The sequence below is a fragment of the Juglans microcarpa x Juglans regia genome, chromosome 6S (assembly GCF_004785595.1).
Source record: "Juglans microcarpa x Juglans regia isolate MS1-56 chromosome 6S, Jm3101_v1.0, whole genome shotgun sequence".
Classification (NCBI taxonomy): domain Eukaryota; kingdom Viridiplantae; phylum Streptophyta; class Magnoliopsida; order Fagales; family Juglandaceae; genus Juglans; species Juglans microcarpa x Juglans regia.
In genome coordinates, this window is record NC_054605.1 from 9,551,449 (window position 1) to 9,579,020 (window position 27,572).

Below are 27,572 nucleotides of genomic sequence, written 5' to 3' on the forward strand. Positions count from 1 at the left end.
TTACGCACCGGTTACCCCTAGGAAACTGGTATTTTCGGTTTTACCGATTTTGGTCTAGTTTTTCGATTTTAATAAAATGCAAATTTCTAAAAACAAAATCTATTTAAAAAAAAAACAACTGCTTTAAAAACTCTATTTTATTGAAAAAACTGTAGTCTATTATAAAAATATGTTTTTTTTTTTTTTTTTGATAAACTGCAACCCATTTCATAACTTCAAAATAGTCATGTACAAAACATTTCAGAAACAACCAAGTCCTCTATCATAGAAGGACCTTCTTCAACCCAAAGTTTACAACCAACCATAGATAAAGCTTGTTTAGCTAACAAATGAGCTACCCCATTACTAGACCTACGAGTAAAAGAGGCTTTCCAATGTAGCATAATTTTGAAAAATTGCTTAACATCCCCTAGCACTTGCCCATACTAGGTCTAGAGTTCTTCATCTTTGTTTACTGCACTCATAATCACTAAAGCATCCCCTTCAAGTTGCACCTAATTAAGGCTTAAATCATAACATAATTGTACAGCTTTCCTCAAAGCTAAGCTCTCAACCATTGCAGAATCTGATACTAACTACACTTGATCACTACAAGCTGCCACAATCTGGCCTTCCCAGTCTTTGATGATTATTCCCAGTCCAACATGCTTCTTTTGAGCATCAATAGCAGCATCAAAATTTGATTTGAAAATCCCTTATGCTGGCTTCCTCCACTTCTGTAGGTCTGTTCTTTCTCCTCCTTCAGCAACTAATCTCCCACCCTTCTTTTCTTAAACTTCTTTATATTCCTTTAGCTGTAATAAAGCACCTTTGACTACTTGTGAAGGATTAAGAAACATGTTATCAAAAAGATACTTATTCCTTCGACGCCAAATACCCCTCAAAATTGAATAAGTTTCCTCCAACTTTTCTTGGTCTAGATGGCAGCACATCTTGTCCCATAGATCCAGAAATTATTTCCAGTGACTGTCCATTTCTGTAGAACACTACCAAATTCAATCCAAATATCATTAGTTGCAGGACATTGCCATAACACATGCATAATAGTCTCTTCAGCATTCCCACATATCGAACACTTAGAATCTTCACAAATTTACCTCCTACATAATGATGCTTTAGTAGGCAAAGCATCATTGTTTGCTCTCCACAGAAACTACTTTACTACATTTGGGACATGCAAATTCCATATTTTTCTCCAATTTTCATCAACATTTTTCCTATTTGAACACTCTCCCTTGTTCTTCTTTCTTCTCTCTTGCAACATATAATAAGCACTTCTAACAGAAAATTTCCCCTCCTCACTCCAATTCCAAATCTTTTTATCTTCCCCCCCTCTGATACTAATAGGTAAATTACAGATCATTGCAGCCTCTTCTTCATGAAAATGAGCTTGGATAATCTCTTCCTTCCATTGATGAACCTCCTCATCAATAAGATCAGATACCTTTGCCTCAGCTCCTAGAGATGAAATTGGAGATTGAACACTGAAACTTGAGGGCTTTGGTAACCACTTGTGTCCCCATATGCTAATTTGTTTACCGTTACCAACACGGCAAATTAATCCTTCTTGCAACACCTCTCTAGCCATCCAAATGCTTCTCCAAATGTATGATGGGGAGTTACCTAACTTTGCATCGAGTATACTCTTTTTGCTGAAATATTTACTTTTATAGACCTTGGCAACTAAAGAATCTGGATTCTGCAAAAACCTCCAACTGTTTTTAGCAAGTAATGCTAAATTGAAATATTCTAAATCTCTAAATCCCATCCCACCCCAATTTTTAGCATTTGCCATAAAACTCCAGCTTTTCCAAAGCACCCCTATCCTATCTTTTTTCCCCCACCAAAAATTAGCCAACATGGCAGAAATTTTGTGGCAAAGCCTCTTGGGAAGCTTAAAAACATTCATTGTATAAGTTGGTATTGCTTGCAAGACAGCTTTTATTAAAATTTCCTTACCAGCTGTAGTTAAAAAGCTATTCTTCCAACAAGAAATTCTGCTCCATATACGATCTTTAATGCATCTAAAGGAATTATACTTTGACTTACCAATCATAGATGGTAATCCCAAATACCTTTCATAGCTCCCACATGCTACTGCCCCTACTTCATTCACAATCTGTTGCTTAAAACTTGCATCTGTATTTGTACTGAAAAAAACTGAAGTCTTGTTTCTGTTTAACTTCTGACCAGATGCTGTTTCATAGGTGCTTAAAAGATGCTATAAATTATCCCAATCTGATCTCCTTGCTCTGCAAAATAAAAAACAGTCATATGCAAAGAGTAGATGACTAATTCTTGGGCTTCCTCTAGCAACACTCACACCCTTAATTAGACCCTTAAGTTCAGCCGCATTGATTAGAGCAGTCAAACCTTCAGCATAAATAATAAATAAGTAGGGAGATAGGGGATCTCCCTGCCTCCAACCATAGCTTGGAACAATCTCACCAGTAGGATTCTCATTCACTAGGACTGAATACTTTTAACCATCATAGCCTCCAAATAATTTCATTCGACCCTATCATAAGCTTTTGAAATATCAAGTTTTAAAGTCATACTCCCCACTTTCCCTTTCTATTTAGTTCTCATAGAATGAAGAACCTCAAAAGCAACCATTATATTATCAGATATTAATCTACCTGGTATAAAGCACTTTGGCTGCTTTCAGCTAAGTCAGGTCGAATTCTCTTCAATCTATTTGATATAGTCTTTGAAACAATTTTATAAAGAACATTACAAAGACTAATGGGTTTAAATTCCTGCACTGCATCAGGTTTGGAAACCTTTGGAATCAATGTAATGTAAGTATAATTCAAAGAAGAGGAAAATGAGCCATTGTTAAAAAAATTAAGAGTTTCAGCATAGACCTCATCCTTGATAGTATGCCAATGTTGTTGGAAAAGACTTGCACCAAATCCATATGGTCCTGGTGACTTTAAAGAGGACAATTGATTTAGAGCTAATTCTACTTCTTTTGCTGTGTATATTCTTCCAAGGGTCTCATTCATCTGATCTGTTACCTTAGTTTGAACATTATCCACCACTGCATTGATATCTTCAGAAACAGGACTTGTTGAAGTATACATGCTTTGAAAGTAATCGATAAATGCTTGCTCAATACCATCTTTTCCATGTCTCAGAACCTGATCTTGATCTTTAATCTTGGTAATGAAACCCCTTCTCTTCCTCTATGTTGCACATGCATGGAGATATTTAGTATTTTTATCCCCTTTTTGGTACCATTGTAACTTAGCTCTTTGTTTCCATTTTTTATCTTCCTATTCCAGCATAGTTCCCAATTATTTCCTAGCTGCTCTTAATTCCTCCACCCTGTGCATATCCTCTTCCATTTGTATTTTCCTAATCTGTTAAGTCTTATCTTGAATTAGTTTTTCTCTCCCCTTGAAAATATTCTTACTCCATCTACTTAAGGCAGTTAGACAAGCCCTTAATTTTTCCTGCACCCTGCCAGTTGCCTCTCCACCCCCATTATCTCGATTCCATTCTGCTTCCACAACTCGAGCACAATCTTCCTCAGGAGCCCAACAATTTTCATATTTAAACTTGCCTTTGAAGACAAAAATCTGTTCATGACTTTCACTATAGTTCAATAAAATAGGCCTATGGTCTAAGTTACATACTGACAATACCTCAACAACCGAATCAGAGAATTTCTCAGACCATTTAGGGTTGGCTACTATCCTATCTAGCCTCTCTTTAGTGAAAGATACATCAGCATGATTATTACACCAAGTATATAAACAACCTTTCCACCCCAGATCACACAACCTGCAATTCAATAAAGTCTGTCTGAAAGCTTCCATCTGATTTTCATTCCTCATACTGCCTCCAAACTTTTCTTCCTGGGAACTTATTTCGTTAAAGTCCCGTACAACACACCACAGATGATCATCTGGTGGTCGAAGGTTCTCTAATAAAGTCTAGCTATCCTTTCTCTTACTCACCTCTGGATTACCATAAAATCCAGTAAGCATCCATGTATTACTAGTTTCTCTATTGAAAACCCAGCCACTAATATGACTATGTGAGTAATTTATAATCTCCACATCAACCTCTTCCTTCCACAAAAGAACTAAACCTCCACTTCTTCCAACTGAATCAACCACAAAATACCCTTGATATCCCAATTTTACTTTTAAAAAATCAAACTTACTAGCAGTGAGTTTGGTCTCCATTAAAAAGACCAAACTGGGTTTCTTATACTTTACCAAGAAGTAAAGCTCCTGAACTGTCCGGGGGTTTGAACCCCCGGACAGTTCCAACTTAAGATTTTCATTGTTGTTGGACTCTCTTTGCATCTCTCAGTTTCTTGAAAGGAGATTTGCCATTGACATCTTCTCCACCCTCTCTCAAAATACGTTTCTTCCTTAGTTGGACAGAACAAGTCACTGGTTGTATCCCTTTCTTTCGTGCCTTTCTTTTCTAGACTCCTTTTTGCAGGTTACTTCGATCTTGCACACAATCTTGACCCAATATTTCTTTTCTGGCAGTTAGTTTCTCATTACACTATTGAACCATGTACTCGGTGGGCTTGCTATCAACTTGCAAGACTGCTGACCCACAATGAATGGGCCCCCACTCAATCTCTATCCCATCTTCAATTAACCGAACCTTTTCGCCACCGGATTCCTTTTTAGCCACTAATCCCTTCTCATGTAAATTGCTTCCACCCTTATCTACGTTAACTGCTACACTTTTTGAAACTTCCAAGCAGTTAGAGCCTTTCCTTTCTATCTCATCAACTGCTCCTTGGGTTTTGGTAACTTCTTCTTGGTTCTCAACTGTTATTAATTCTTCAGAAGTAACTGCTTTCTCAGCCCCCATAACCACCCTAACTGCTTTCTCGATTCCAATCACCACCTTATCTGCTTCCTCAACTCTAGTCCCCGCCGTATTTGCCTGACCATGAACTATCTTTATCACATCAGAGTTCATACTGCTGGACTCTACAACAACACTAGGCTTCCCTGAGGAACCATCAAAATCAGAAAACATACCTCGCCCACCAACTTCTGCTCTCAACCATGTCCCAAACTGTGTAGTATTGCCATCACCCTTTTCCTTCAGACTTTGACACATCAAAGTGTTATGCAGAATACATCCACAAGTAAAACATAATCGTGGTAACTTTTCATATTTAAAGGTTATCCAAACCTTAACTCCATTGATGCATATTGTTCTTCCCCTCGCTACTAACAATATTTTATTTTACTTTTAAATTTCATTTTAATTCAATATCTAAATCTCACCTAAATTAAAACACAAAAACAATCTTAAAAATAAAAATAAAAAGCTTGTCTTGACTCTTTATAACAAAAAAATAATTTTATTTAAAAATCTTTTCACTACACATAATTCATTGTATTAAAAAATAAAGTTTAAAATTTAAATTTTAAAAATCAAATTATTACATTGTAAAAATTATCTTTACACCAGCACATTAATAATTAAGCACTGGCCTGATCGTCGTCTTCAAGAATCAAAACCCCATTTTTTTCGTCCCGACCGGGCGCCAAAACAGCTTCCAATAAAGAGAGAGACAGAGGATTGAATTGCTACCCAATACTCAGAATTCTAGTTCATGGAGCTCCAGAACACTGTGAAAGAAGCCCTAAATGCACTGTACCATCACCCCGACGATACGGTTCGTATGCAAGCCGATCGCTGGCTCCAAGATTTTCAGCGCACCCTCGACGCCTGGCAGGTACTTCGCTATCCCACCGTTTGCTTCTCCGATTCTAATATTTCCGTTGGAATTGGAAGTTTGCGGATTCGATTTGTGTCAAGTGTGTGTGTGTGTGTGTTTTTTTTTTTTTTTTTTTTTTTTTTTTTTTTTTTTTAATGTTTGATTTATCTGCGTGAGATATGGAAGGTTTTGGTGACATGATTGGCGTGTTTTAACTGAGTAGCGGTTCACTGTGTGGGTGTGTATGCGTATATACATGTTGATTTATGTCTGATAAGGGAAGCTACGTGTGTTCTGTTTGGTTGCTGAGAAGATGAAAAGAAGTCGATAAGTTTGAATGATATAATCATGTTGCGAAGTGCGCAAAGGTCATTTGTACACTGGAATTCAGTCGTATGATGTCTGTTTGCTGAGAGAAAAAAGAAAGAAAGATAATGTACATGTTTGAAATCCCAATTTTAGTTCCAACTGGAAGAAATCTTCTAGAGGAAATCTTTACATCTTCTGAGCCTAGAACGGATGAGGGAAATAGACAGTATAATTTAACACTGCATTTTTTTTTTTTTTTTAAATTTCGTGCGCCAACTTGAAAGTGTTTGTGGTCATTCATCTGTCGTAGGTTGCCAGTTGTGGTAATCGAGATTAGGGTTCAGGCCTGTAAGTTCTATTCTTGTACACTCTGTGTTACTTTCTTGGAGAAGAAGATTTTTAATTCTTAGTTAACTCTAAAACTAACAGAAAAGTATGTTCTGCTCTACACCTTAAGCATTAAATTTCAATTGATTTGTTTGTTTATAAATGTTGGTGTAGAACTGCACCGAAAAAGAGCCTAGCTTTGCCTGCTTCAAATTGGGCTTTAGATTGAGGGCTCATGCTCACAATCAATGCCTTGTGCTGGGGCTAGGGCTAGGCTTGGCTCATTTTTGGGTACTACATATGGTTTCATTATTGAACGTAAAAGGTTTACAACTTCGTAAAATATCATATACATTGTGAGTTATTAGAATCAAATTCCTTTGAAGTCTATTGAAAGCTGAACCTCATTCTTCTGCTGCAACCATTATGCTAAGCTGAAAAATGCTATGGACTTAATATATTTCAAGCATTTAACCTTTTTTTTAATCTCATACTCTCTGAACTTCTCTTGTGAGCTTCCTGTTTCTGATAGCAGTGTCCTCTGTTTCCTGGACAAGATGTAAGGATTTTTTTTTTTTAAATGTATGCGTGGAAAGAACTTAAATGGTCAGAGCTAGCAGTTTATGGCACCCCAGGCCACACCTACTTCCATTGAATCAATCGATAAATCAAGTGGCTAATCTCTTTTGTTTGGGCTGGTTGGTAAAGAAAGTCCTCCCCTTTTCTTAACAAGTGAAGGGTACCATGGCATTCACTTCAATTGAAATTTTATAAATCTTTGGTTTCTTTCCCTAATGGTAAATTTTATGCAGGATTTCATGTTATTTAATTGTTACTAGCCTTCATATTCAAAGTTCAGTCTACTGAATGGGGATTCTTTAAATGTTTCCTTTTTAGACTTTGCTAGTTCCTAGTTTCATAGCTTGTATTTAGGTGTTTCCGCTTGTGTACTTCCTATGTACTTGGGATATGCCTATCTACTTGCATTAATAAATTTCTTATTACTTATAAAAAAAAATATTCAAAGTTCAGTCTGTGCAGTTATTTACTGATGCTTTTGTGTGGTGGTTCCATTTATATTATATGCTTTTTACATATTTTTCCGCTCTGTTAGTATTTTTTATATTGTTATTTATCTTGTTCCATGACTTTTCCTCAAAGGTCATAATATGTTGCATTTTAGATAAATTAACATTTTGCTTTCATTTAGGTTGCTGATAATTTGCTTCATGATGCCTCTAGCAATCTTGAAACCTTAATCTTTTGTTCTCAGACCCTTAGAACCAAGGTAAACATACGCACTTGAGAATTTTACCATTAATTTATGCTCTTTTTTTTCTTTCCTTTTGGATAAGTAATAAAACTCATTAAAACACGCACAAGGCACATCCAGGTATGTACACATGTGAAATGCTAAACAATGAAAGCCTCGTTTAGCATGAGTTGTCATGCACTTTGTGTCTGATCCAGGTACAAAGGGATTTTGAAGAACTACCTTCTGAAGCTTTTGGCCCATTATGTGTTTCCTTAAATGTGAGTACCTGATTTGTATCTTCTATTTGCTTCTGGTCATTTTAGTCTATTGAGAAAAGGTCTTATTTCCTATCTGAATATAAGCAATAATTCTCACGCATGCAGAGATGATGCTCTATAATTTGTAAGATTTGATGCATGAATTTTGAATGCAGACATTACTAAAAAAATTTCACAGAGGGCCTCCTAAAGTTAGAACTCAGGTATTATTGGAATCTTCCTTTTCATGTACACTTATCCTGCAATATTATGAAATCAAGAGAGTATTATGCTGTATTACTTGGGCTATGCCTAGTTTTTGCTTTAATAGAACTTTATTTTACTTATAATATATATGTGTGTGCTGTATTGGCTTGCTCTATAGATTAGCATTGCAGTGGCTGCCTTGGCTGTATATGTTCCTGCAGAGGATTGGGGAGATGGTGGTATTGTGAATTGGCTTAGAGATGAGATGAACTCTCATCCAGAATACATACCTGGATTCTTGGAGCTACTTACAGTTCTTCCTGAGGTATATTATAAGAGAATTTACATTTGTGGTCTGTTCAGCATTTTTTGAGAAGTAATTTCATTTTTTTATAGGTAATCAAGAAGTTTTATTCATAAGAAAAGAAGGCATAGCCCAAGTACATAGTATGTATACATGAGAAGTACCTAACTAGAGTTTACAACTGAAAATAGAAAATTATGAACATTTAGCCCATTAAAACGAATGACCCCTGCCCATAAGAAAAAGGTTTTTAAAAAGAAAACTTTTAGCTCATCCATTGTCCTCTCACGATCCTCGAAGATTCTATCATTTCTCTCCCGCCAAATGCACCAACATATACACATAGGGGCCATCTTCTAGATTCCTGCCACTTGGGTATTGCCTTGGAGGCCTCTCTGGCTTGCCAGAAAATCCATCAATCTACGAGGCATGACCCATGATATTCCAATTCCTGCAAAAAAATCATCCTACATGGTCATGACCACCTCACAATGTAGAAGTAGGTGATCTATTGATTGCCCCATTCTTCTTGCACATGTAACACCAATCCAACACCATTACACGATGATCCCTCAAATTTTCTATAGTAAGAATCTTGCCTAAGGAGGCTGTCCAAATAAAAAAGGCTGCTTTCAGGGGAGCTTTCATCTTCCATATATTCCTCCATGGAGAAGTGTTCTTGCCGTGACTAGTTAGAACTTGGCAGAATGATTTGACTCTTGAGTCTACCTTTCTTGGAAGGGCTCTAACTGATCTTGTTTGTGGTTCCCTCGGTCACTCTCATGGAATACAATAAAGCAAAGAACTTGGTGATAACCTCCAACTCCCAATCTTGTGCGACCTTGATGAAATCTACATTCCATTGAGGGGAGCCACTAGAGAAGACCAAGAGATTAACTATTGTGGCATCCTTCGTCTGTACAAGCTCAAACATGGCAGGGAATGTGTCTTTGAGGCTTTGTTCACTGCACCATTTGTTATGCCAAAATTGACTCGAGAACCGTCACCCACCTCAATACGTGCATGTCTTAGAAAAATCTTCCATCCTTTCTAATTTTCATTAAAAAGAGTAAAAGGTGTAATCCTAGTACAAGATGTATACAAGAGAGACACCTATCTAGAAATAGAAGATTATTAATGTTGTTTGTTTAAAAATTAAATGAGGAGAATCTTGTCCTTGGAATCTTGCTCTTGACCAAGTAGAATGTGCTTGGTTAGACAATGGACAAAAGGTGATATTTATGTGATAATGTATTATTGGTAGAATTGTCCACTTCTGCGGATGGAGCATGAATTCCTGCAGTCTTTAACAGATAGCATGTCTGTAAAATTGCATTTAATCCAATATTCGAATCACTGGAGGTATACATTAAGAAAAAATTGTCTGTCTTTTTTATTTTTATCTTTAGATGCCATCTTTTACAAAATCTTTCTTGGAAAAAATCATTAAGTGTGAGGTATATCTTGAAAACTTTAGAACCATGAAGACATTTGAGAAGTGGGCTTGAATGTTCTGGCCAAACATGATATTTAAATTGGGCATAAACCAAAAATCATCTCCTTAGACCATTGTGATAATTCATGTATATCTTGCTTCCATTCGAAGTTCAGATTCACCCATGAAAAGAAAAGTTTAAATTCCTTTTTTTTAAAGCCGAGTAGTCTGGACTGTAGATAGTATGAGTGTTGGCATTGTCTATATGAAAGGATACTGTTGCCCTTTCTAACACTCTTTGCGTCTTTGCTGGATGATGTTTTGTCATATTTCCATTTCGAATTACATGAAAGTGTAATAATAAACCCATACTTTTCTTTTACATTGGAATAAATGGTAATTATGTTTAAAACCTTGTATCATTGGATAATTGCTCATATCAGTTTTCCTATTTCTGGTAATCAGGATTTTTTCCTTATTTATGTTTTTCTTGTTAGGTATATCTAATGTATACATTCTATGTACTAGGGCAACAGCTCTTTTGATCATTAATAAAGCTTAACTTATTAAATGAAAATATTCATATTATATACCTTATTAGAAGGTAATAATTTTGCTGCCTCTATGGATTCACTTCCTGTTTTGTTCTTGCAATCAGGAAGTATATAACTACAAGATAGCAGCTCGTCCAGAAAGACGGCGTCAATTTGAAAAAGAGCTCATTTCTCAAATGGAGGTAGCTTTAAGTGTATTGACAGCTTGTTTGAGTATTAATGAACTAAAGGAGCAGGTGAGATATTTTGTTCTTGTTATGAACTATTTAATTATTTAGCCTATGTTAATGTGTGGGACATAAATTGTGCACACTTTTGCTGGTTTACTGAGTGGCTTTGGGTCATTTCTACCTATTGACTTGTCAGGTTCTTGAGGCATTTGCATCTTGGCTTCGACTGAAGCATGGGTATGCACCTGATATTTATGAGACAAAGTTTGTGACAAAATATTATTTTGTTGAATTATTTTGTTGTGCATTGTTCATCATAAGTGGTGTGGTTGGAAACAGTAAGCATAAGAGAATAGAGTTGGAGTTTTCAATTTCTGGAGTTATGGGGTGTTTGACAAATCCAGATCCTCCACCTGGGAAAGCACAGTTCGCTTGAAATTGTTCTGTTTGTTAGGCTAGAGTCCATTTAGCTGTGTGATAGATGAGAGGAAAGTATCTAATATATATTGATTGTAATGCCATTTAGTGACTTGTTCTCAAAGAACTTCCAAGCACGGCTCCATTGTTGTTGACTTATACGTTCTGAAGTAGGGACCGGTCCCTTTAAACTTTATTGGAAGTTTCCTTATCGTATGGATCTTCTGATATTGGCTTTGAATGAGGCCTTAATCATTTTTTGTTTTTTCGATAAACAAAATTTTATTGATCATGAGAATAGGAAAGAGCCCAAGTATAAAAGACATACAAGAGCATCGCCTAAGCATGCTAGTTTAGTGAAACTAGAAATTTATGAAAGTTCATGCCATTGAAATCAATTACAACCGATTAAAGTATTGAAAAAGAAATGCCTAAGCCCATCCATGGACCGCCCTTGAACTTCAAAGCTTCTTTTGTTTCTCTCCCTCCAAATACACCACCATAGACATATTGAGACCATCTTCCATATCGCTGCAATCTGAGAATTAATCATTACTTGACAAAGAAGTGTGGACTGTAGAGTTGAACTAGGTTATCATTATGTGATAGAATAAAACATAGAGAGTATTTTGAGCTTTTACTTATTGGAAATTGGATTGAGACTTCAGAAGTCATGGCCTTGTCTCCGATTTAGTATTTTGTTAGAGAGAAATGTGAGGATTTGTGAGCCTTAAGGGTAGACTTGAGGAGAATGGAAAAGGAAATGAGCTGAAGATGATTATGGATTCTAAAACATCATATTTTTTATGCGTTGTTAAAACAGTTGGGGAAAAGGCTTTGTTGATTTTGGTCCTATTGAAAAGTTGTATGTATTTGTACATGCTGTATGCTCACATTTATGCATCATGATACTGTGCATCATGTATCTTATTTGACTAACTATAACTCCACTTGGCAAATTAAGTGTCCTTGATGTTCCATTTTTAGGCAGCAAACTGAGTTTTGCGGAGATGGTTGATGACATGACAAGTGACTCTTGTGCTTGTTTCAGGATTCATGGATCTGTGCTTGCTTCTCACCCCCTGGTGCTTACAGCTCTTTCAAGCTTGAATTCTGAGTTTCTTTCAGAGGCAGCTGTAAATGGTATTACAGTTGGGAAAAGCTAATATTTCTTGGGGAACTGTATTGGAGAAGTTCCTTTTTTTTTGTATTAATTTTAGATAGTTATTCCCTCGGAATCAGAGATTTTTTTTTTTTTTTTCTAATTATACCCTTTCTTCTTTGCAGTCATTTCTGAATTAATACACTACACGGCGGCAGGGAGCGCTAGTGATGTTGCTTTACATATGCCCTTGATTCAAATAGTTGTACCTCAAGTGATGAGTCTGAAGGCACATCTTAAAGATTCTTCAAAGGTATTGCATTATGAGGGTTTTAATGTTTGCTTTTCTACACCCGTATAATAGCCTAATGGGCATGTTTATAAGAACAGTACTACTGTGGTTATAATGTCAAAAAGGTATCTTTTCTTTCCCTCTTTAATCTGAGTAATAATTCTTGGGTTGAAACGTCACCTCGACATAGGCATACCTGCATTTGAGTGTTTATCTTTTTAATGGAGAGATTCTGATATGTTTGTCTTACTCCTTAATTTTTTAGTTACCGTATTCTCTCCCAACTTGAATCATGATTAACAGTGCATTGGTATAGACAAGTTGTTTTTGGTGTCTGGGATTTTGGCTAAATATGAAAGGAGTTAGCATGGTTATCATGGAAGATATTGGAAATGATACTACTGCATATGATATTAGGCATCCATAAATTCTCTCCGAAATGAAAATGAAAACAGAATAAATGTTTCAAGACTGTTTTTGTTTCCGTAAAAAGGTTTGAAACAATTATGTACATTCAGGCTCTGTTTGGATGCACAAACCTTCTCATCTCATCTCATCATTACAACTTTTCCAAATTCTCAGACAAAAATATAATAAACAATTCAACATTTTCAAATCCCAAAATAAAAATAATACTAAAAAATTATATCTAACAATATTTTATTCAACTACTATTCAAAACATCTCATCTCATCTGAACTGTCTATCCAAACCCAACCTCAGATTCTCATAAGAAGTAATTGCAATTTTGAAAAGTTGGTGTATAAAGGGTAGTTAATATTTTTTTCTTCATTTTTGCTTTTAGGATGAAGAGGATGTGAAGGCCATTGCTCGATTATTTGCTGACATGGGCGATTCTTATGTTGAACTGATTGCCACTGGTATTCGTATCCAAAATTGATTGAAACCCTTTCTCAGAAACTTATAAATGCTTTTTGCCTCTAATGGTGTAAAGTACTTTGAGTGTTGCAATCCGGATTTCATCAGTTGTTTTCTATCTAATAGATCTTCTATCTGGTTGATTATTTCTTTTCTCCAGGTTCTGACGAGTCAATGTTGATAGTAAATGCATTATTAGAAGTTGCTTCACACCCAGAATATTATATCGCTTCAATGTCATTTAACTTCTGGCACAGTCTTCAGGTGATCTTGACCAAAAGGTACCGTTCTATAGCATGTTACTGGGTTGTGCTTAAAACAATATATTGAATATAGCATTGCCATCTGTCAGGGATTCTCATTTACCATTTGGTGATGAAGCATCCATTGAAGCCGAGAGAAAGCGGAGGCAGGATGCTTTTATTCACTCTTATGAGTCACTTGTATCCCTGGTGAGTCTTTGTATCAAGAAGTCAGACATGAAAACTCTTGTAGAGCATGGTGATTTATACCATGTGTTGTCTCGGTATTGTTTTATCTAAAATGTGATCTTTCATTTCCTTTTATGGATTTGGTTATTATCTTTATTTAGGCATTTCAGCTATTTGGGTGGAGGATTTCGCGTATATTGCATTGCATTGCTGTTATTGTTTTGATGAACAAGTTTATACTTTAATTTGACCTTTTTTAGATAAAAAAGTGAAGTCAAGATTTTATTGATAATCAAAAGACTGTTATTGATGTGCACAGGGGATATAAAGATAAATACCTGATCATAAAAACAAATCTTGAAAACTAGAAATCAAAAAACAAAAGTGAGCTGCCATCCATTGGTATAAGAGAAGAGATCCTTGACTTCTGCCATCCTCTCACAAATCTCAGGGTTCTGATTGTTCCTTTCACTCCATAAGCACCACATTAGGCACAACAGAATCAACTTCGATAAAGTATCTCTCTCAGGGCTAGCAAACTTTCCTTTACAAACAAGCCAAGAGATATACAACTCTACATGGCATAACCCAACTGAGTCCAAACAAGGCAAAAATAGTGTTCCAAAGTGCACTAGCTACCTCACAGGGAAGCAAGAGATGATCAATTTTCTCCCCATTCTTGCACATACAACACCTATCTATGGGTGCAATTTGTACTTCTAGGATATCCATAAGGTTATTCCCAAGAGCCACTGTCCAACCAAAGAAAGTCATCTTAATGGAGTCTCATTCCTCCAAATTTGTTTCTAAGGGAAGAGAATACTGCCATGAAAAGAACACAATAGAATGATCTGACTTGATACTCTATCCTCTTGGATGGAACCCAGCATAGTCAGTCCTCACTGCCTTCTCAACTGCATAGAATAAAGTAAATCATATAACGAAATAATAATCCCTTTCTCCTATACCCAGTCAAATAAATTCAACATCCTACTGGTAACTATCCTCAGACAGATGTAAATAATCTGCCACCAAAGTTTCCTCACAATGAGCAAAACGAAAAACTCCTGCATAAACTACCTGAAGAGCCTTGTCACCACACCATAACCACATGTCAGACAAGAACTTTATCCTAGAATTGTCTCCGACCTCAAATCTATTAAAGCGGGAACTTCCCCCAGCCCCTCCTAATGTTTTTCCAAAGACCGACACCATACAAACCTTTAACTCCATAATCTGGGGATTGTCTTAATAATTTGAGAGTAAAGTTATTGTCAATCTTATTGTTTAGCATAATGAGATGCCTCCGGCAACTTGGCACAGAGAAGCACATACATTCGTTGGATTTGCTATTTGCTGCTTATTCAACTTTTGCTTTTGCCATGAAATGATTCCTCATGAACAATGGAGTACCAGTTTGAGACATTTTTTCATTGCAAGTTTTTGTGAAAATCTCAACTCGACCTGTAAATGTGCTGAAGACACAAGTATTATATTATGAGTGTTTTTCTTATTTCCAATAAGAGTTTAAGAGAGCTACGGTATCTCTCCACAGGTTGGCTTTCGAGTCCAATATCCCCAAGATTATCTTAACCTCTCACATGAGGACCGCAAAGAATTTAAACAGACTAGATATGGTAATGATCATCTTTATGGTATTCTGCTTTTTGTTTATTATCCTTTACTAATTCAAAAAGTCCATATATTCCACTCATGCGGTTTAAAATATTTCTTATTTTGACCTGCTTATGGTAGCATGCAAAGAATTTGGCAAGGGCTATTTTTAGCTTACCATTGTTGCCTTCCATGGGGAGAATCTTCTAGAAAATGTAAACCAGGATCTTGTGGTTGCTGAACCAATGAAGAGGTTTATACTATGAAGAAAATCGTTAGTACCATTAAGACAATTATTAGAGAGAGAATGGCAGACAATTGGCACAGAACTAATGCTCTTTACTTTAGCTCATGATGAAACATCTTATAAAGTACAAAAGATCCTAGTTGATTGGAGTCACATCTTTTGCATCCTTATACTAACTAATAACTAATATGGTGGTTAATTTTACACATCTGTAGCTCCTCAATGCTATTTTGCTGATTTATTTGTATATTTTCCTTTCTATGAATTTCCTTAGTAGAAGAATATCCTGGCAGTTATCCTTTGGCAACCTAAAGAAATCCCAGTCAAATAAATTCTATCATGAAAATGTTATTTTCTCATATTTTTAGAATTGAAACTTCCAAGTAGTTGGGTTTGTTTGCCTTCATGTCATTCTCTTCAGCCAAGTGATTGTTTATCTGTTTCTTTAGCATAATGCTAATTGAACCTGTGATGTTGGTAGCTGTTGCGGATGTCTTGATTGATGCAGCATCAGTTTTAGGTGGTGATGCAACTCTACAAATCCTTTACAAGAAGCTTGTAGAGGTGGGTATACTTTTGTCTATTGCTGGAATGATATTCTCTAGTGTTTTAGAAATATATCAGCAGATCTTAGTTTTATTTTTCAACCTTTTTTGATAAGTAAGAGGTAAATTTTATTGATATGAATGAAATAGGCAAAACCCTTATACACAAGAAGTATACAAGAGAGCACATAAATACATTCTAGGAGCCAGAAATTAAAACCAGAAAGTTGTGAACATTGTTTCCATTAAGCACAATAGCTTAAAACCAAAGCAATAAAGTGTGTAAAAAAAATTTCTGAAGCTCTGCTGTTATACGTTCCCTATCTTCGAAGCACTGTGTATTCCTTTCCAACCAAGTACACCACATAATGCATAACGAAATCATCTTCCATACCGCCGCCACTTGGGAACAGCCTTGAATCCTTTTCCAACAAGTTAGTAAATCCACTACCCTCAATGGCATTATCCAAGCTAAACCCACTCTTCTAAGTATCTCATCCCATAGCACTCTTATAACTTCACAATAATAAATGGTCCACTGATTCGCCATGCTTTTTGCACAAATAGCACCAATCCATCACAATGAGCCCCCTCTTACTCAAATTGTCCGTGGTCAAAATATGCCTATGCCCAAGAGAAGCAGTCCATACAAAAAAAGCTACTTTGGAGGGCATGCATGACCTCTAAATACTCTTCCACGGAAAAAGAAAATTACCACGTAGTGCCAATAATTTGTAATACGGCCTCATTGTAAATTTCTTACTACCATTAGGCCTCCACTGCATCCTGTCCCCCTGTGCCGTTATACCTCCCACGGAGTATATCAAGCTAAAGAATTCTGAAACAGTATTCAATTCCCAATCATGAATATCCCTATTAAAGAGGACATTCCACTGGTGAGAACCATGAGAAAATGCAATCAGATCTGCTACAGAAGCATCCCTGCTAATCGCAATGCGATAGAGAGTTGGAAAAACCCTAGCAAGAGTGCTATCACCACACCAAACATCATGCCAAAACCTGATTCTGGAACCCTCACCTGCCACAAAACAGATTTGAGTTTCGAAATCTGCTAGCCCCTCCTAATAAATTTCCATAAACCCAAGTCATACCCCCCCTCACTTCATTGGAACACCAACCCCCCCCCCCCCTCCCCCGGCGATCAATAACTTCCTTCCAAAGCGCATCCCCCTCCAAGTGATATCTCCACAATCATTTCCCCAATAGAGTTTTATTGAATGCCCTCAAATTGCGCACCCCCAAGCCACCATTCGAGATAGGAGAGCAAATTTTATTCCAATTAACAAGATAGATTTTTGCTTCTTCCCCCACTTCACCCCACAAAAAAACCCTAAATAGCTTCTCGATCTTATTAGCCACCCCTGCAGGCAAAGGAAATAGAGATAAAAAATAGGTGGTCTCGATCTTATTAGCCACCCCTGCAGGCAAAGGAAATAGAGATAAAAAATAGGTGGGGAGATTAGATAAAGTATTCAAAATTAATGTGAGTCTACCCCCTTTTGATAAATACATCCGCTTCTAGCCGGCGAACATTTTCTCAACTTTTTCTATAACCCCATCCCAAATAGCTCTAGCCTTAAATGTCGCCCCCAACGAAGACCCAAATATTTCATAGGCACACCAAGCTAGTGATGCTAGGCACGGGCCCCACCAAAACCATCTCGGACTTACCAAGGTTCACCTTAAGACCCGACACAGCTTCAAAGTGTAACAAGAGTGCCCTTAAGGCTTGAATTTGGCCATGATCGACCTCACAAAAGAGAAGAGTATCATCTGCGAAAAGGAGATGTGAAATTCATCTGCGAAAAGGAGATGCGAAATTATAATAGAGTCGTTGGTACCATTTCCCATCAAGAATCCAGATAAGAAACCTCCCCAACAGTAGCCTTCACCATTCAACCAAGTGCCTCCATGACAATAACAAAGAGAAAAGGAGACAATGGATCCTCTTGCCTGAAACCACAGGAACTGTTGAAAAAACCAGCAGGGGTGCCATTAACTAGCACCGAGAAGCGAGTGGGAGTAACACAATGCCGAATCCATGAGATCCATTTATCTCCAAAGCCACACCTCCAGAATAAGTTGAAAAGTAATTCCCAGTTCACATGTTCATAAGCTTTTTTCATGTCAAGCATGCACAGAATACCTGGAACTCCCCTCAACCTAATATCCAGACACTCATTAGCTATAAGAACCAAATCAAGAATTTGCCACATACCTGGAAGTCTTCTAATTGTCAACATTTCCAAAAACTTCTAGATTCCACTTCTTTAGGGCTTGTTTGAAAATAATCTCATCCCAAAATTCTCAATCTCATCTTATCCCATCTCATTTCCAAACATAATTTAAATACAAAATTTTCAAACAAATCATTACAACTTTTTCAAACTAATCATTACATTCCCAAACTTTCAAATAAAAAATAAAAAACAATTCAACTTTTTCAAATCTCCAAACAAAAATAATATTATAAAACTAATATTCTAACAATATTTTAATTTTATAATATTTTTTTATTCAACTTTTTCTCTCTCATTTATCAAAACTCAAAAAATACTCAACTCAAACTATCTCACTACTATTCGTAAACTATCTTACTACTATTCAGAAAATTATCATCTCATCTCACTCTCCAAACGAGTTAGTCTTGCTTCAAAACTTTAAGTTTTCCCGCAAGAATGAAACTAGGAGTGCCTGTGAACTGATAAGAAGACCATCAAGATCTCACCTTCTCTGTAAAGCCATCAGCAACTAGCCACATATTTTCAAACTTGAAATATTGGCGTCCTCCTTGAATGCCTTCACAATCTAATAGAATAGGAAAGTGATCTGAACAAACTAGGGGTAGACGCTTCTGGCACAGTTCCGGAAAGTGAGCCTCCCACGAAGGAGAAACGAGAAACCTATCCAGCCTCAACCAAACCCGACTATTGGACCACGTGAACTCGCCCCCGACAAGAGAGACCCATGAATCCAAATCAAACATGAACTCCGAAAACTCCTCCATGGCCAAGGAGTTGCAATAAATCTCCGATCGCTCACTAGGAAAACGGGTAATATTGAAGTCTCCACCCATACACCACGGCACATCCCATAAATAATATAAACCCGCCAACTCCTCCCATAGCCTTCTCCTATCTTTATCCTTGTTTGGCCCATAGGTGTCTACAAAAGTCCACTTTGACCCATTTTCAACTTTTTTAAATAAACTAGCGACCGAGTAGTTCTCAATACACTCCTCAACCACCTCCACCACTCTTTTATCCCTCCCACATTAAAAGAATGCCACTTGAAGCTCCCAGAGAAGCCAAATAAGACCAACTCACAAAAGAACATCCCCACAAACTACGAATGATTCTTCTATCAGTAACACGCAATTTGGTTTCTTGAAAACATAAAACATCAATCTTCCACGTTTGTAATAAGATTTTATGTGAATGCACTTGTTGTGATCATTAAGCCACTGCACGTTCCAAGAAAGTATCTTAGGTTTCATTAACAAAAAGAGCACCCCTCCCTTTCAATCTATCCCTTCCGCCACTCCCCTCATTCACTTCATAATTAATGGTACATTTGAGCCTTTTGAGTTCCCTATCTCTCTTTGTGGCTGACTTCGATCGACCATCTTCAATGGCTACAAGAAGGGCCCTAAACTACTCTTCAAAGCCTACACTAGAAATCCCAATACAAGTTTGTATATCCTCAACCTTCTTAAGTACCCACTCTGATATAAACCTCTCTGAGTTTGATTTGGGTGGGAGCGTGCATAATGGGGTTGGTTTAGCAATTCCCCCATTAGTGCACTCTCCATCACAAAGAACCAATTGCAAGTTCTATCCATCTGACACTCCCCCAGAAAGCTCCTTCTTTCTCAGATCCTTAGCAGAAGAATTGGGACCATGACTGGATGCCATGGTCAGGCCAACACTGTCGTCCATCTCCATGTGACTGCCCTGAGAGCCCACTCCTTCATTTTCTGGTGTTAGGACACCGGTGGTAAGGGCAATGGCCTCTGAAGACACGATATGTGGCTGCCCACCCTTCGATCGCACCACTTCAACCACGGACTCGCCAATCTCGTACCCCCCTCTTCTAAAAATTTTCCCGTTGGTAGTTTGATCGGCAAGGTAACCACAATAGCAACACCAGCTGCCTCCGTGGAGCTGGTTTGTGCTGATCCCAGCACATTGGTGACGAGAGGGGCAAGGATGGTGCTAGATCCCGCACCCCTATGCTTTGAGAATACAACCTGGGTCTTCACCAGGAGCAGCGTAGCACCCGTCGGTGGTTCCATTGTTGTCGAGAAGACCACCTGGGTCTTCTCCGGCGACCGTGGTTGGTACCCACTCGCCGATGGGCCTACTTCACTCGACTTCCGTCTCCTCTAAACAAGGCCCACCTGTTGGTTGGATCCTTGCTTACCCATGGGCTAGAGCCCAATGCCTAGGCCTAGCCCTATTTTTCCTTCTCTTTAGTCAGGTTCATAGGCTGAGGCCCACTGAGTTGTACCTAGCTCATTTGTACATGACAACCTGAAGTGCCCTTGATGTTTCCTTCACTCAAACCACAGCCCAGGCCCAAGCCCAAGCCCATGTCCACCCCTTTTTTCTCCTCAATGCACCATATAAGCCAATTGATTTTGTCTTGCATTTCACCCAACTGGCTCTTCATCTCATACAAAACACGATGCTCCATTTCCTCATTCAGACCGACAGGACCCCTGCCACCTTCCTCCAGACTCTGGGCACCTACAGAAACAATGGCACTACCTGTCCTTTGCAAACCTATAGCTCCTCTTGGGCATGCCAATGTGTCAGAGCTAGCTCCCACTCTGACACGTTCTCGTTGGGGTTGTTGGAGTGCCTCCCAATACGACCGAGTATGAGGTTGAGGTTGAGCTACCGTCATCACTGGTTGTGATGGACGATCAGGTCCACCTTTTCTTCTAGCTTCTCTCAAAACCTCCTCCAGCTTCCTCTATTCCTTACCATCCCTATCCTCTGGTATAAAGATGAAGCTCCGACGACCACCCCCGCCATACTCCACCAGTGCCATATAACAACCTCGGGAGTTAGAGCATTGCTGCGCAATGAAACCCTTGTATCCTTCCCAATGAGTGGTATAGAACTCCTTACTCCCAGCCTTCAAACAATCCTTTAGAGCTTTAGTGAACCATCATGCCGTGGCTAACCAAGCTTATATCTTTCACAACTTTGCAACCTCTCTCAATTAAAAGCACATATCTACCATCCCTTAATACCTCAAACACCTTTGATTCGATTACAACAAGTTTCGAATGACCCATTTACACTTTAAACTCAAATCACAATCTCACCGTTGCAAGCACCAAAACGTCCTAGAAAGAAAAATTATCACTTTTCATCATCGTAGTTTTGGGTGTACGAAGAGAAAAAATGCTTTAATTCTTGGAACATTTTAATTCTAATTTTTCAATCTTATGATAAGTAATCAGAAGATCTTAATTGCATAAACTTCTTAACTGATTTGAAAAGTTAAATCTTAGTTTATGAACTTCATAGGATATATGAAATTGGTGTTGTCATAATTTGCACTGTATGCTGATTGTGTACTTATTAAAAAGCACTGTAGGCTGAAAGCGATATTGCTCCAATATGTTTGAGAAAATATTTTATTTGGGCAAACACATTCTCAATATAAGGTAGAGAAAAGGGATAAGAATTTCAAAATTTTGTGCCCATTTGCCAATCCTTCAGTCTCAGAGAAGGCAGAGGAAAAATATATTCGTTTGTCTTGACTTTTTCCTCAGTATTTCCCTAAAAAATGGTGGGTTGTGGATCTGTGTTTTGTAGGAACTTTGAGAATCTTCCTAACTTTTTAGGATACTGTACTTTTTTGTTGTTTGAAGATCTTTTTGTGAGATATCTGTTCATATGGTATATTCACAATCTGTGTTTGATTTAAGGCTGTATCTTCTTGTGGAAATGGTGAAAAAAATGAATGGCGCCCAGCAGAGGCTGCTTTGTTTTGCATTCGAGCTATATCAAATTATGTTTCAATCGTTGAAGCTGAAGTGATGCCTCAGGTATAATGTCATTCAAATTCCTCTTATCTTCTACTTTGTTTTCAAGCCAGCATTTGGTAGGGAAAAAGATACAGAGACTCAAAAAGAGGGAAAGAGTAAAGCTTTCCTGTGTTTTGGATGGAGAGTGAAGCCTGGGTAAGGGATATAGTAAACATAGGTTTTGACACTTTACCTAGGTAAAACTTCTAGTGGAGAAATGAGAAGAAGAAGAGTTTAAAACTCTAGCAGAGCATGGTGCTTAAGTGGGCACTTTCACCAAAACTTCTATAATGTCACCAAAACTTCTAGGTAAAACTTCTATAATGTCACCAAAACTAAAATATAGACAACTGTATTATCCTGCGCAACTAATTTTCCTACGCAGTGTATTTCGTAGACAAAAATTTAATTATTATCCTGTGTACTTGGGCTTCGCCTATACATTCGTTTCTAATAAAAATTCTTTTTACTTATCAAAAAAAAAAATATTAAGTGAGGAGGCCTTTGTTTTTTTTTTTTTTTTTTTGGTTGACAATATCTATTGGTATAAAACTCTTAAGAGCATAAATTTTTTGTTTTGTGTGTTTGGTACATACAGGTTATGAGTTTGCTTCCCAAACTTCCTCAACAACCCCAACTACTTCAGACCGGTAATATTTCTTTGATAGGCTGTTAGCCTCCTCGCCTGCCTCCCCCCCCCCACCACCTTTGCCCAACAGCAGTAATGTCTTACCATGGGTGGAGATGGTGAACCATCTCTACTAAAGGTAGAAAAGGTTTTCTTGTCCAAAAGCTTTGCTTCACCTGGCTGCTTGCCAAGGCAATTGCATGTCAAATGGAGATTTCTATTTTTTTCACAGTAAATGATATCTATATTCCATCATTTAAAATTGATGCTCATCCTATACTTATGGAAAATAAACTCAGTGTGCTTAACTATTGGAGCATACTCAAAATGGCTTGATTCTGCATCAAATGGACTATCTGTGCTGGCTTCACTGATCGATATCCTCATGAGTGGTATGGGTACATCTGAAGACTCTGCAGCAGCGGCAGCTTTGGCATTCAAACACATCTGTGATGGTGAGGAATCTTTCTTGTGAAATGTCTATTTGACCTGATTTCTGTGTTCCCTTTTACAAGCATTCTCTGAAAAGTTTGCTTGGATTTCAACAATTACGGTGTTCAGTAATTTCACATATCTAAATGAGTGGCACAATGTCTTGTTTTTAACTTAATGATTATGTAATTGTTCTATATACATTTACTCAGCGCATTCGAATCCTTATTACCAAATTTTAGATAGATTTCTGGATCTTCAAGTCTATTGAATATTAGCTCCTAGGATATGTTGGTGGGACTGTCCTCCACGCATACTCCAGAAATTAGGAATGCCTAGTGTGTGGGCTGAAATTATCATGTTATTTTTTTCTTCTGACAAGGGTATCCGAAGCTACCTGTCCAGATTGATTCATTGGGCACGTGTAGTCCCTTTGTCCCACACACACCTGGCAATTACCATGCCACGTCATATGGGTGGTCTCAAAGGATTGTTGCACGAGTAGGGTTTCAAAGTTTTGACACACTATGCAAGGTGCTTATTGAAGCTTGGCTTGCTACTTGAGCTTCCCAGGTGCTTATTGAAGCTTGGCTTGCTACTTGAGCTTCCCCCTTGAGGTTTGAAAGTCTCTTGTGAAGTAGATAAAGAAAATTTGTACAGATTCATGACTTCTGATGTTCTTGTTTTTCTTTTTTGGAAGTCATACGAGGACATGCTCTGATTGAAATGAAGAAAAAAATCTTGTGCAAAGTCCAGTACTCTAAAGTTAAATTATCTTCCATGTGGTCTTGGTTGGCTCCTCTTCTATTTATTATGTATTCTCTCCCTCCCTCTTATATGTAATTTACAGCCTATGCACCACAAGGAATTAAACTAGTAACCTTCCCTTCCACAGATTAGTAATGGTAGGAGGAAATGCCATTTGGTCCAAGGGCCATCGGCTTTTTTTTTTTTTCTCGTGTGATTGCTTGATATTAATTTTTTATTCAAATATGCTTCTTGTGGTTTTGACTTTCCCCTTTCAACATACACCTTTGATAATGCTTTTGGTAAGACACTAATCAGTTCTTTCTCACTGCACTCCTTTGGCACACTGCATTGCACATTGAATGTTGTTTCTTGTTCTCTAATAACAATTAAATGTAGATTGCCGGCGAAAGCTTTGTGGGTATTTAGATGGTCTCTTCCACATATACCATAGGGCAGTTAGTGGAGAAGGTAGTTTTAAAGTCTCTGCTGAGGACTCACTGCATCTAGTTGAAGCCCTGAGGTAAATTGTTGCTTCCTTCAGAGATATTGCTTGGTGAAATAGATCCTCCATTGAGCAGTTATTCTGAACTTTCTTGATATCTTTTTGCAGTATGGTAATCACAGAACTTCCTCCTGAAAATGCTAAGAGGGCCCTGGAGGCATTATGCTTGCCAGTCGTTACTCCTTTACAGGTTGGTTTTATTTCCATTGGATTCATATTCAAAACTTATTTTGAGGATGATCTATCCACTTTAATAATGTGAACAACCAGGAAGCAGTAAGTCAAGGTCCAGAGATATTAAACAAGAAAACTGCTCGTGAGTTAACTGTTCATATTGATCGATTTGCATACATCTTTAGGTGTGAGCGAAATCCTTTTGTTATTTGCTTTATTTCTCTTAATCTGGTTATGTTGTCAACATGCTTCTGAAAGCAAGTTTTGAAACAAATTTCAGATATGTAAAACACCCTGAAGCAGTAGCAGATGCAATTCAAAGGCTTTGGCCAATCTTTAAAGCCATCTTTGATCTGTAAGTAGTTGTTAACTGTTTCTTAGCCGAGATAAGCTCCCATGCGTGTACCTGGGTTTCTCCTTCTCTAATTGATGTTTTAATGAGTCTGGTTTAGTCGTGCTTGGGACATTCGAACAATGGAGTCTCTTTGCCGAGCTTGCAAATATGCTGTGAGTTTTCTGAACCATGCTATTTCCTATGATTGCTTGATGAAATCTATAAATCAATCCTGAAAACATTAGATTATACTGGTTAAATTCAGAATAGAAAATAAAGGCATAATGGTGTAGAGAACCCACTGGTTTGCGCCATGTTATTATAGTATCCTACCACTTCCTATCTTCATGCATATCAACACCCATGTATAGGTTTGTTCTGATGCGTGAACTATGTAGTTCACTTACAATCGGGCTGGTAGTTTTATTTGTAGTAGTGTGATCTTATTGATTGAAAGTGCAGAGCTGCACAAACTCTGGTACATAGGAAGTATACAAAAGAATACACCCAATTAATGAGAAGAAAAAGAACTAAAATTCTAGAAATCTAGAAAGCTGAGACCTATTTGTGCAGCCATCCTCTCATGATCTAAGGCTTTGAACCCTGTCACCATCCTCTCACGATCTTCAAATGTGTGGGCATTACGTTTCTGCCAAATACACCACATTAAGCACAAAGGAACCATCCTCCAAACACCTGTATTTCTACAACTTCCAAACAGGCTCTGCCAATAAGCCAACTTCACCGGCTTGGGCATGAACCACACAATCCTAAAAGTGCTGTATTCGAAACCCATAACTCCCTAGCCACCTCATAGTGATGTGGGAGATCAACACTTACCCACTCTTTTTACACATGCAAGTGTCCAAGCCTACGATTTACCTCTTCCCTAGATGAAAACATGAGTTTTGAAGTCAAGGAATCTATATTGATCTAGTTTCTTTATGATGATGAGTGAGGCTTGTTTATGCCAATTTATCCTTTTGTCCGCTTCGAGTTTTCACTCTTTTTTTCGTTTTTTTCACTTTATTCTTCCCCTATATATATATTTATTATATATATTGTGTTTTGTGATTTTTTAGGATAACATTGTTAAAGGTCATTTGATTGTTGGGCCTAATATACTGTTATTCTTAGCATGATGTACATCCTGAGATTGGCAATTTCTTGTAACTACTAGTGATTGCATAAAGAACTTAAATTTTCATAGGTAAGAACTTCTGGAAGGTTCATGGGAATGACAATTGGAGCTATGTTAGAAGAGATTCAAGGCCTATATAAACAGTATCACCAGCCTTGCTTTCTTTATCTCTCCAGTGAAGTTATAAAGGTACAGATTCTGTTCATAAAATGCTAGATAATTCTTTATTTTTTTTTTATCTTAGTATTTGAGTGGAGTGTGCATCTGTGGCTGCAGATATTTGGTTCGGACTCATCTTGTGCAACCTATTTAAAAAATTTGATCGAATCACTCTTCCTCCACACAACAAGTCTTCTCACAAATATTCAGGTACTGCTTCCTATGCATTTGATCTTCCATTCGTGAGATCTACCTTTACATTTGTTGATGCTTGTTCCTATTTCAATATTTCTACAGGAATTTACTACCAGACCAGATATAGCAGATGATTGTTTTTTGTTAGCATCGAGGTGCATTCGTTATTGTCCACAGTTATTTATGCCATCTGAAGTATTTCCATCATTAGTAGACTGCTCTATGATTGGGATCACAGTACAGCATAGGTTTAGCCTCTCTCTCTCTCTCTTTCTGCCCCCCAAAATTATCAGTGACTAACACTGATTTCATGTCGTCTTACTTTTTTGCTCCCACTTGCAGAGAGGCCTCTAATTCCATATTGACATTCTTATCGGATATCTTTGATATTACCAACTCTAGCAAGGGAGAGCAATACATACCTATCAGGAACTCTGTGGTTATTCCTCGAGGGGCCAGCATCACCAGAATTTTGATTGCCTCTTTAACAGGGGCCCTACCTAGTTCTCGATTAGAAATGGTACTGCTAGTTTTCTTTATCAAATTCTTGAGCTGTTATATCATAGAGAAATGATAGTTGCAATCGTGAGTGTTCAAGCGCCACGTAATCACTTTGCAAAAAGTGAATAACTACTGGACCTTTATGAAAAAAAAAATTTAATTTTTTAATAGTAGACCCCACTTTTTCAAAGTAACTGCACGGCGATTGCGCACTCCACGACTGACAAACTGTATGTAGCATTACTCTATATAATATGTGCATGCACATGATTAACCATATTCATTCACTTCATTAAGTTTTGAAAATTTACAGCCCCTGCTTTCTTCCCCCAGGTAACTTACACGCTACTGTCATTAACTCGTGCATATGGGGCACTGGCAGTGGTGTGGGCCAAGGAGAGTGTTTCTCTGATTCCATTGACGGCTGTCACAGAGGTAGAGCGGTCAAGATTTTTGAAAGCATTGTCTGATGCAGCTTCTGGATTTGATATTAATAGTCTTACTCTTCCGATTGAAGAAATGTCAGAAGTTTGCCGGCGTAACCGAACTGTTCAGGAGATTGTTCAAGGTGCTCTGAGACCTCTTGAGTTGAATTTGAGCCCTGTATCATCATAGTATATTATTTATTATCAAGTGATAT

General features: G+C 37.6%; 1 protein-coding gene across 4 annotated transcripts; it reads left to right on the top strand.

Moving 5' to 3' along the window:
* The first annotated feature begins 5,468 nt into the window (after positions 1-5,468).
* On the top strand, positions 5,469-27,572 carry LOC121237691 (transportin MOS14-like). 4 transcript variants are annotated; one of them, XM_041134538.1, is made up of 27 exons: positions 5,469-5,725; positions 7,554-7,631; positions 7,814-7,876; positions 8,032-8,079; positions 8,241-8,387; positions 10,460-10,591; positions 10,722-10,762; positions 11,994-12,085; positions 12,230-12,357; positions 13,142-13,217; positions 13,376-13,496; positions 13,568-13,667; positions 15,202-15,283; positions 15,989-16,071; positions 22,018-22,137; positions 22,715-22,766; positions 23,044-23,199; positions 24,323-24,446; positions 24,537-24,618; positions 24,699-24,787; positions 24,883-24,957; positions 25,055-25,109; positions 26,147-26,266; positions 26,354-26,446; positions 26,534-26,679; positions 26,774-26,951; positions 27,266-27,572. In XM_041134538.1, exons 1-27 carry the CDS (start codon positions 5,603-5,605, stop codon positions 27,545-27,547), a joined length of 2,886 nt encoding a protein of 961 aa, XP_040990472.1. In that variant the 5' UTR covers positions 5,469-5,602; the 3' UTR covers positions 27,548-27,572. The 4 variants fall into 4 exon arrangements, with proteins under 4 accessions (XP_040990472.1, XP_040990473.1, XP_040990474.1 ...); XM_041134539.1 differs by lacking the exon at positions 7,814-7,876; XM_041134541.1 differs by lacking the exon at positions 5,469-5,725 and having other exon boundaries at positions 7,982-8,079.

Bases quoted from the DNA above. Each gene is read 5' to 3' on its own strand.
- LOC121237691 (XM_041134538.1), top strand. From the start codon at position 5,603: ATGGAGCTCCAGAACACTGTGAAAGAAGCCCTAAATGCACTGTACCAT. The intron at 22,138-22,714 runs GTATAATGTCAT...TGGTACATACAG, and splicing joins AAGCTGAAGTGATGCCTCAG to GTTATGAGTTTGCTTCCCAA. The intron at 22,767-23,043 runs GTAATATTTCTT...AAATAAACTCAG, and splicing joins ACCCCAACTACTTCAGACCG to TGTGCTTAACTATTGGAGCA.